The 10,900-nt window shown below is 43.9% G+C and overlaps 1 protein-coding gene across 1 annotated transcript; it reads left to right on the forward strand.

Moving 5' to 3' along the window:
- Positions 1 to 599: 599 nt before the first annotated feature.
- On the forward strand, positions 600 to 6,431 carry dlc (deltaC). The gene is made up of 9 exons (XM_036536464.1): positions 600 to 878; positions 984 to 1,223; positions 1,328 to 1,385; positions 1,643 to 1,900; positions 2,448 to 2,809; positions 2,949 to 3,165; positions 3,994 to 4,663; positions 5,087 to 5,201; positions 5,446 to 6,431. Exons 1-9 carry the CDS (start codon positions 831 to 833, stop codon positions 5,449 to 5,451), a joined length of 1,974 nt encoding a protein of 657 aa, XP_036392357.1. The 5' UTR covers positions 600 to 830; the 3' UTR covers positions 5,452 to 6,431.
- The last annotated feature ends 4,469 nt before the right edge of the window (positions 6,432 to 10,900 follow it).

Consider the following 10,900-nt stretch of genomic DNA (forward strand, 5'->3'; position numbering starts at 1 on the left):
AACCTAGCCTGAGACTAGCTATACCTGATTTTAGCTATATTTTAACAATGATACCAAAACATTTACCTCAACCTGATGGCACTACAGTCACTGCGGTTTATAAAGGCTTTTGCGGTCAGCTTTCGAGCAACGATAAGATTAAAAAGCTATTAAACTGACCCTTGGGAGTTAATAAGAAATTAGGTGTCGATGCATACAAATATGATTGGTTTAATGTTATGTTACATTATGTTTAATGTTTAATTATGCTCTTAGCACCCTTAAATTTGCTGTACCCCATCAATTCAACAGACCCGAGGGCCATCTATATCGAACACATATACTTGTGCGTTGTCCACATCTTGTACACCCTCTTCTGTAGCTAAAAACAAATCTGAGAGTGTGTATGCCCACGCGCCAAACATTTCCTTAAATTGCGTATAGAATCACTTTAGTGATATCAAATGAAAGCTTTCAAAAAAAGAGAAAAAAACGGCGCACATTTAATGACTATCAGATATTCCTATTGCCCCCCTCCCGCTTCGCCCCGCCCCGAGGGCGTGACTTGGGCTATATATTCACCGTCGCGCACTCAACTCTTAGAAACAGAACGTCAAAGTCCAAGGCAAGCACTTGAAAGGAGCCTAAGGATTTTTTCATATATCGTATGCTCCACTTATCTTCGCATTGTCTGATCGTAGTAACCTGTCAGTGATATTTCTTTGTCAGTCCTTCTTGTTTTTTTGTGCTATTTTACTACTTTTTGGACATACGTGGATATATTTTACCTTCACTGGATATCTGCCTCTGTCTGCTATTGCTTAATAGCGGACCAAGAACCTAAACACAAAATGACTTTGCTATTAACCTGTTTGTTGGTGTTGATATCGACGCAATTGGTGAGTAAAAAACGAATACACAATAAATAAATGCTGTTCATATTTACTGCGCATACCTGCTTTTTGGGACTGTGCACTTACTCATGCTCGGTTTTACTTTTATAGGTTGAGTCGTCCGGTGTGTTTGAGCTGAAAGTGCACGCATTCAGAAGCACTCGCGATGTTTGCAGAAGGTCCAGGGATTGCAGGATCTTTTTCCGAGTGTGCCTCAAGCACTCTCAGGATGTCATCCTCCCCGAACCTCCATGCACCTACGGCACTGGACTGACGGAAATCTTCCGCGCAGATCAGAGTGCTATCTCCAGTAGCGCTCCCATCAAGGTCCCCTTCCATTTCAAGTGGCCGGTGAGTAGCCTATATTTTACAATTACATCTTGAGATAGAAAGACAACTCCTTTTCCCCCCACACTTGGGACCATGAGTTCTAACCGACTTTTTTGTGTGTGCAGGGTACGTTTTCGCTCATCATCGAAGCTTGGAGCGCCGAGTCTTCAGAACAGTCCACAGGTAGGCATTAAAGCTGGCGCTCCACTAGGGGGCAGAAAGTTACTTTGTGCTTTGGAAGCCATAAGCGTAACAGTTTAGAAGTTGTTAAAAATTAACTGTGTGTATACATGAAATGTTACTTATGTGTAAATAAACGTAGTTGAACTGGTAACAGTATTAAAGATGTACATTTGAAGTCGAAATGGTGTGACCAGTCGTTGCGACAACACCGACCATGTGTTTTAATTAAGCAACTTTATGTATTCCTCTCCATCCAGATAACCAAAACAATCTCATCAGCCGCATCGCCACCCGTAGGAGACTAGCCATCGGCGAAGACTGGTCACAGGACGTCAATTTTGGAGAGCAAAGCGAGCTGCGTTATTCTTACCATGTTGTGTGCGACGAGCATTACTACGGCGACAGCTGCTCCGACTACTGCAGACCCCGCAACGATACCTTCGGACACTATACATGCGACGGTGCTGGCAACAGAGCATGCCTGGCTGGTTGGAAAGGCGACTACTGCTCAGAACGTAAGTAGACTACTGTAATTGTATTGTAGAACTTCCGTTATGTTCGGGCTACTAAAATCAGACGAGATGAAGAGTGCAGTACGACAGATGGGTCAATATCTTACGACAGCCATATAATGTTTATTTGAATAGGGCGACGTAGGTTGAAATCAAACCATCCTCATCATAAAGAATAACTGATACCTTTTACACGTTATTAACTACTGCCTAAAGGCTCCATTCAGCGGTTGACTTAACCAGCTCAACCACCCCATTTCGATGAAAGCTTCTGTCGCGGTAAATGTGGTTTGTCTGCGTTCTTTTGTTCGTTCCAACAATGGGAGCAGGGAGCATGATTTAACAGACACGCGCTAGAACTTAATGTGCGCTCCCTTGCGTGAAAAGAAGACGGCATGTGTTCCTTTTGTGTGCCTACCAGCTGCTTAGTTTAGTACTTAACAAATACTTGGTGTTTGAGCTAAAAGGGGAGGGGGTGATGATGCGAGAGGGGGCACAATCATTTTAATTTCCCCCTTTCTCTCTTTTCATTTTCTCCCTCGGACAACAGCCATCTGCTCGTCTGGCTGCAGCGACAAGCACGGTTATTGTGAGTCCCCCGGCGAGTGCAAGTGCCGCCTCGGGTGGGAAGGCCCCCTGTGCAACGAGTGCGTGCGCTATCCCGGCTGCCTCCACGGCACCTGCGGGCAACCGTGGCAGTGCGAGTGCAAGGAAGGCTGGGGCGGGCTGTTCTGCAACCAGGACTTGAATTACTGCACCAACCACAAGCCGTGCAGGAACGGCGCTACCTGCACCAACACCGGCCAGGGAAGCTACACCTGCACGTGCCGTCCAGGCTTCAGCGGCAACAACTGCGAGATTGAGACCAACGAGTGCGACAGCAACCCGTGCAAGAATGGAGGAAGTTGTAACGTAAGTTCGCAAACTCAGTGCAATGTTTCTCTTTTAATACAAACATTTCTAAGTTCAATTCTCCATAAAAACATTTCGACTTAGGTTGTACTACATTAACAGAGTTCAATGTTTAATGAAATTCTTTGTTCTTTTTTAGGATATGGAGAACGACTACTCCTGCACATGTCCCCAGGGTTTCTACGGAAAGAACTGCGAGATCAGTGCCATGACCTGTGCCGACGGTCCCTGTTTCAATGGGGGCACCTGCGTGGAGAAGATGACCGGAGGGTACACCTGCCGATGCCCGACCGGGTACACGGGGTCCAACTGCGAGAAGAAGCTGGACCGCTGCAGCCATAATCCCTGCGCAAACGGTGAGAGTCATGGCCCTGGCTTCTGAAATAGAAAGCTCTGAGCACAAAAGTGACAAGTATGAGTGTCACCTTTTGATTAAGGAGATGATGCAGCTGAGAAGCCTTATCAGCTTTCATGACTGCTGAAAGCAGCCAACCGTGGTTCCCATGTATTTCTGGCAGGTACCACCATCATTTTAAAGGACTCTTACACCAGTCATGTCAGGTCTCATGGTTGCTCAGGGCTTTTCTTCTACATACCCAGGATGTGGACTTTATTGTCCATGTGAAAAATGTACCTCTTGTGCCAGCATTTCACTGAGGGCATGCACAAAACAAAACAAAGCAGCCTTCCAAAGATGTGCCTTTTTATTTTCTCATGCTGATATGGAGGTGAAGAGACTTCTATCATATCAGCATACATGTTTGGCACACTGACAACTCCCCTGGGTCCTAATTACTTGTGCTTTAATTTGACCAGGGGAGTATCTCAGTGGGAGTGGGAGGATGTCTTATCTGTAACCTGGAGCATTCCTAACATATCCATGCACCTCAACGTTGGCGATAATGCCTTCATATGCTGATTACAGCAAGGTACCCATAAAATGCAGCTGAAATAGCTGACACTGTTTCCCTGATAGACACTGGCACATGGGGCTCAAGTATTGTGTGTACCAAATTGTGCAAGTGCTCTTGTATCAGCTGAGGCTTGAGCAGGAGTTTGCAAATATTTATACCTTATGATCTTTCATCTGGTCATTGCACCCCATCATGATTGTGCAAATCATTTATCCAGTTCTGTGTGTGTTTACATAATACTAAGCCAGTTCTTCTTTGCCCTCATTTTAGGCGGTCACTGCCTTGACCTCGGTCACAGCCTGCTGTGCCGCTGCCGGTCCGGCTTCACTGGCGCCCGCTGCGAGATCAACATCGACGACTGCGCCAGCAACCCGTGCCGCAACGCGGGCACCTGCGTGGACGGCATCAACGACTACACCTGCACCTGCACCCTGGGCTACACTGGCAAGGACTGCGGCGTGCGCGCCGACGCCTGCAGCGCCTACCCCTGCCAGAACGGCGGCACCTGCTACACCCACTTCACCGGTGCCGTCTGCCAGTGCCCGGCGGGCTTCATGGGGCCACGCTGCGAGTTCAGCGTGCGGAGCCCCGAGGGGCCCAAGGGCTTCCCCGTGGCGCTGGCCGTGTCCTTCGCCCTGGGCCTCATCACCCTCACCCTTGTGGTGTGCGCCGCTGTCTACGTCCTGCGGCAGATGCGTCAGGGCCGCAAGAGCCTGGGAGCCTCGGTGCGCAACGACCTGGAGACCATCAACAACCGCGCTCCGTCCTTCCCCCGTGAGAAGGAGGCTTTCCTCATCCCGGGAGGGCCCTACAAAGTCTCCAACAAAGACGCCGAGCTCAGTGCCAGCGAGGCGGCCTCCGACAAGTCGGCCTACAAGCACAAGCTGAAGGACTACAACCTGGCTGAGGAGGAGCGAAACTCCAAGAGCAAGCTGGACCAGTAAGTCAACACTCAGCACTTTTACGCCATTTCAAAACCAAGTCACAGTTCACAGGTTTGCCAAAACGCTTAGGGCAGATTTGACAGGCAGCCACTGAACAGATGATGAAATTGATGGTCTCTATGGGCTTGACAGAAGCCACCAGTGTTGTGTGCTCTGTTTTGCCTGAATGAATGCAACCAGGATTGCAGGAATAACCAACATGTTTCAGCTTGATTAGGCATTTGAATGCAAATATGGAACTGTATAGGCAGTTGACTGAGTAAACGAAGAGAGGCCAACTTTGTAGGAGGCAGGACATGAACAGGCAAACAGCACTCAAAATGTGCAAAATTTAGGGTTGTGAACAAGATGTAATGTTGCTGCCATTTCAGTAAAGAATGAAGGAAGTAACCTGTTTTTTTGCTCTTTTTCCATTCCAGAAAGAAATCTGAATCCAGTATTTTGGTCCCCCAACTAAGCTTCCCAAAAGAAGGGCTATATCATCCGGTCTACATCATCCCTGAGCAGATTGACCAGTGTGTGTTTGCTACTGAGGTAAGCATCTCTTTTCTGTAGCTCATTCTGAATTAGCTTGAAAATAATTTTTAAGCAATATCTTTGTAATAGCAAGCAAGAAGTTAATGGCAAGTTTGTAATCTTCACTTTGACTTACTTTACTTTTACCTTTGGTGCTGTATCCTCTTTACAATGCAGAAAGTTTTCTATTTTTGTGTATTGCCATGAGCTGTTCTTGTGGGGCTGATTTTAACTCTTTTCTTATCTCTTTTCTTTTCCAAAGGTTTAACGACAGTATTCCAGATCTGGAGCACCTCATCCACAAGGGACCCTGTCCGGACATGTTTACATTCTTTTTAACAGACATTTGAAAAAATGAAGAGTATATATTATATCTATATTATTTATTATTTATTCATGCTGCTCTTTTTTTTAAACCGACTACTTCTGGGGAGGAGAACCTTTTTTCTGAGGAAGGAAGGAGAATTGTGGGAAGATGGAGGGGGACAGAAAGCAGGAAGAATGGCCGGAATTATTTGCACTACATTTTTCTCCCAGTACTCTTTTCCAATGTGTTTTGAAATAACTGAAAGAGCAAAGAAGAAACGAGAACATTCCACGCAGGACGTAGTAAACCAAGGATTTCTGTAAAAGCAGAAGATAGGATCTTTCTCTTCCACTATCTATCCAAATGTCATGTGAACTTCAAAGAGCAGAACGAGAACAACAATGGTGCCTTTCCCTCCAGACAGAAGACAAAAGGGCCTTAGAAGACAAGCGAAAACACAGCTTTTAAGACGGGACATTTTGTCAGGGTATCGCAATGCTATGATCAAGAAGAGCTCCTTGGAATGTAGAAGTGATCTCATTGTAGGTGAGGGCCAAGACTCAAGAACGAGGTGTGCGAGTCCAAAGTGGCCTCTTTGGAGCACCCGCGGGATCCACGTCTGTTTTGGCTGATGTCTCAGTTTGTAGATGTAGGCATCAGAAGCGTATTTTTCACCTAGTAATGCATTTAAATTTTTATCGATGATAGTAATAATTGGGGAAATGTTGCCTTGGAGAAACGGAGCAGGCAGGTTTTGTGATGCCAAAACCCAATGCCCATTTCCAGTTGGACACATTTCTCCAGTGCATATCACCAATATGCTCTAATGAAGCTAATGAAAGCATTCCAAGGGAACCCAATGGGTTACAATTAAATAAGTGCCTGTTCTTTACGAAATATAAAAATAATATGAGTTAAGAAAAAAGGTACTGTATTTTAACACTGAAAATTGTAATACCAGTTTTTTGTATACATTTGTATTCCTTTAAGAAATGTTTGATTAATTTATTTGAACATCTCTTTGGGAGTATATTTTTATATAAACACCACACCAACTAGTCTTAATAGCATTGATCATCCTTGTACAAGTGTACCTTGTACCCTTTGACTTGATCAATGCTCTTTGCTATATGTATGTAAGCTTTCATCTTATGTAAATTACTGGTAAGCAACTTCAGCCATTCAAAGTGGCATGAACAAAGCCTCACACTTTGACAGTCTTTTTTTTCATTTGTAGTCAACATCCTGTCTCTTTTCAAAGATGTCTTTTTCTATGGAATGAAGGACTCTTTCATTTTGTTCTTTCTTGTTTTTAAACCAAATATATTTTTGTTGTCGTCATTCTGTTTTTATCATTATAGTGATTATTATTTCTTTAATTTAACAATGCAATGTGTACAAAAGCCTCAAGATATCCTTTTCTATATAATTTAAGTTTTGTAAATATTGTGTATTTATAAAGAGAATTGTATATATGTCTATGTTATGTGCCTATTATTGTCACAAAGTCAGAAATATATATTTTTCTTAAATAAACTGAAAAATTCTGAATTGCTGTTTCATGTCTCATTGACTTCCATTTGAAATGCTCATGAAGTATGTATAGCATATAAGAACTATGCATCATACATTTGTAAGACAATTTAGCCTAAGGGCTTTTTCCCTTGGCTACCCCCCCCCCCCCCCCCCCCCAAAAAAAGCTCTTAAATCATAAAAGATCACAACAATATTGGTTATTTACAGTGCGGTATCATCTAGGCAATGTGGGGTGGCAGATTGTAACTACGAATTTGTGTTGGTCTGTACATTTCTTGGAGACCGTATTAATTCTATTGAGCCGATATCCAGCCCTGTGCAAAGTTCCCACAGTATACATTAACTGGCTCTATAGACCCTTTTTAATCCATCCCTTATGATGCCCGTTTGTAAATGGTAATGCTCTCTATCGCTTTCTCCCTCTTAACTATCGAGCAAAATAAATTACACAGGGTGACAGCGAATTGCCATTCTGTAACCATGAAGTGTAAATTACGCATAATCAGCTGTTCAGGGGTAGAGCAAAATAGGCAATGAAGTGAAACTTTTTTTGTTAGACCTTCAATTCCAAAGCACTTCTCATATCGCAACAGCATCCATGTCTCAAAATGAATATTAAGATTATTGTAGCATGATTAGTGAAAGATACTCAATTTCCTCAACTTTGAAATAAAATATCCTCTTTTCCCATGCTTTTTTCCTCATAATTCTTTGGTGCACGAACTGTTTTGAATCGCTGTTAATATCCATCTAGGAGGAGGGGCATTAATGACTCTCTGACTGAAATCACCTGCCACTCATCCCTTCATCCGAAAAAAAAAAAAACAATAACAAAACACAAAAACAACGACTCTGAATGGGCTGAGGACTTTCTCACGCTGAGAATGGAAAGATGGGAGGGGTCTGATATTAGCGTATCTTTCCCCCCCAGGGAAGGTGGAAATGTGGTCTTCGGCCTGGCCCAGCACCTGCCACCGAGCAGGCCGCCCAAGACTGTTATGCTCAGTTGGGCCAGGCAGTTACCGGGCCTGCAGGCTGTGCTAGGCCTGGTGGTTATGCTCCTTTTATTTGCTTGTTCCTCCCAAGTGCGCTCACACAAAGCCACACAATGAGTGACAGACAGCCGCTTTTATTCAGAGATAAGAAAGAATAAATGGGGAATAACAGTGTATGTGTGTGTGTGTGTGTGTCTGTGTGTGTGTGTGTGTGCAGGTGTGCATATGTGCATATATTTATGTTTGCACATAGTTTCTACATTACTCAGAAACGGCATAGAAAAACTGTATGTTCTGCATGCCACCTTCAGGTTTTGCCATTTCTTTTGCTGGATCAGAGCATGAGCAAATGCAGTCAAGCGTCTGTGTTTCTTAGTGAAGCATTTAAATTAGTATTTAAGTGTTTAAATTTCAGTGTTTTCTGGGAACAAAAGTCATTTATAACAACTATTTCCATCATATCAACACAACTAACGCTAGTGAGCATAAAGCAGCTTTCCAGAACTCTTTCTGCACTTGAAATGTGTCTTTTCAAGCCTTTAAGAACAAATTTGAGCCCGTATTAGAATTACGCATGCCGCAAAGAGCCTATTGCTGCGTACCGGCCTCTGATCAAAGGGCAGGTCCATTCCCATTCAGCTGCTAGGCCCGTGAGTAAAGTATTAACAAATCCTCCCGTCCCACTCGGGGTGAAAGCGCCTGGTTAAGATAAGCCAGCACCTGCCACTAAGCTTGTTGGACATGGTGTCATGGGCGGCACTGTGAAGTAGGGGGAGGGGGCGATTTCCCATTCAGCGCTGAAGGGCAGAGTGCATTGGATGTTTGACAAAAAAAAAAAAAAAAAGGTTGAGAGAACAGAAAAAAACATTGTTTCAATTAAAGAAATTGAGGTTAGTCTGTTCAAACCTTTCAAGTTGTATTTTAAAATTGCATTGGTTTGGAACATTCTGTTTCTGTTTCGTGTTTCGTTGCTTTTTTTTTTTTTAATTTTTGCATCTGGCATACACTGTCCTTTCAAACCCATAATATGAGCAGCGATCAGTGATTTACCTGCATCTTTTTAACTTCAAATAACATGCATTAAGTACTGACATACTGTAAGTACTTCATGTCACCTTGTTAACTAGCATTTTCAAAACATCTACACAATGTAGTAGTTAGCAAGAGTAAGAAATAACCCAGGAGATAATACTCAAGACCTTACTCAAGACGTACTTTAGCCTCAACATAATGGAACAGTACAGGGAGACAGAGGAAGAGAACAGTCTTTGCTCTCTATCTTACATGCCCCGCATGAACTGGACCCAAACAGAAAGCACAGGAAAGATGGTAGAGGAATCAGGCAAGTGGAATGTTTCATAATCCACACAAAGGATGGTAAATCTTCTCCTCGACATGCTTTCATGTGTGCGTGTTCACACACACACACACACACACACAGACACACACCCTTGTCTTCTTCTCCATCTCTGTCTTTATCCTACTTTCTCCTCTCCCTCTCTCTAAAAGAATGCCCCGACACCCCCTCTCCAATACAGCACAGGTTTGAATAGGACCTTCACAATGACCATTTAGCTTTCCTCCATCTTGAGGGACAGTTTTTCTCTATTAAAAAAACAGCTCATGTCCCCTGAGGGTGAAAGCAAAACAGCAGGACTCTGTCACTGAGAACCGGGGAATCGGGGAAATGTGTGTGTGTGTGTGTGTGTGTGTGTGCGTGTGTGCGTGTGTGCGTGTGTGTGAAGAAGAAGAAGGTTCCTGGACAGGCAATGGCAGATGGGCTAGGCTCCCTGTTTAATCTCCTCTTTTCTTCTCTGTATGAGTGAGTCGGGGGGCCACGATGAAGGGGAAGGGAGATGGTGAGGCATGTTTTTGTGGAACGTCTCTGACAGAGGCGAGGCAATGCGAGGGGGGTGGGGGTGGTGGTCGTGGCACAGAGGGAGACATGGAGCGGGATACGGGTTTTGTTTTTAATGCTAGCTTGGTCCCCCCCACCACCACCCCTGCCCCTGCCCCTGCTCCTGCTCAAAGGAACCAGATTTCTAGGACACATCCCAGAACAGAACCTGCACATTAACTGTTAAAAGCAATCCAACTTCAGCTGCAGCCTTTTAGGGAAAATATTTTTGAATCTCTTCCAGCACTGTGATTTTTTTTCTTCTAAATCAAAACACATCAGAGAGGATGTGGGTGTGACTGAAGATACCAACTGATTGAACAAAGCTCTCCAGATTTGTTGAGATTTTGATCAACAGTCTCCACTTCTGTAATGAGGTCACCCTTTTTTCAGAACAAGATATTTAATGCAAATAAACAAGAAATGCAAAAATTCTAAATAAAGGTTGAGTTGACCTCTCTCCTTACAGAGACATACACACATGAAAAACATATGTATATATACAAAAGAAATTACACAGAATTGGAGCTCCAACTCCAGCAATACCCCATCATCAGCTCTGCTCAATGTGCTTCATGCTCTGGTCTATATTGGGGTGATGGTAAGGTACAATGACCATTTGTTCAAACACGCTTGGCATCTTATGATCTAAGGAGACCTAGGACATTGTAACATTTTGACAGTCCAGAAATGTTTTTTCCATCTCTGGGTATTGCTTCCAGCCAACTGCCCTATCTAAACCTGGCACAAACATTGAAACAGTAAGTAATCAAGCAGGTAATTAGGACAGAGAGTTGTGATATTTGTTGGTACATCACAGAGTGAGTGTGGATCGTATTTAGCCGCGAATCCTTTTGGACTGAACAGGGCTCCAGGCAAACAGGATACTGTTACATACACAAAGTTGGGAGTGTCTGAGATGCCTGCCCAGCAACAGCTGGATGTATGGTGTCCTGTTTGTCCACCGTGCAATACTGCAGGC

Source organism: Megalops cyprinoides, chromosome 9 (assembly GCF_013368585.1).
Source record: "Megalops cyprinoides isolate fMegCyp1 chromosome 9, fMegCyp1.pri, whole genome shotgun sequence".
Classification (NCBI taxonomy): domain Eukaryota; kingdom Metazoa; phylum Chordata; class Actinopteri; order Elopiformes; family Megalopidae; genus Megalops; species Megalops cyprinoides.

What these genes read in the sequence shown, in the direction of transcription:
- dlc (XM_036536464.1), top strand. Translation starts at nt 831, where the DNA reads ATGACTTTGCTATTAACCTGTTTGTTGGTGTTGATATCGACGCAATTG. An exon ending in TGTTGATATCGACGCAATTG is followed by an intron (nt 879 to 983) that starts GTGAGTAAAAAA and finishes TTACTTTTATAG; the next exon opens with GTTGAGTCGTCCGGTGTGTT. An exon ending in CCATAATCCCTGCGCAAACG is followed by an intron (nt 3,166 to 3,993) that starts GTGAGAGTCATG and finishes CCCTCATTTTAG; the next exon opens with GCGGTCACTGCCTTGACCTC.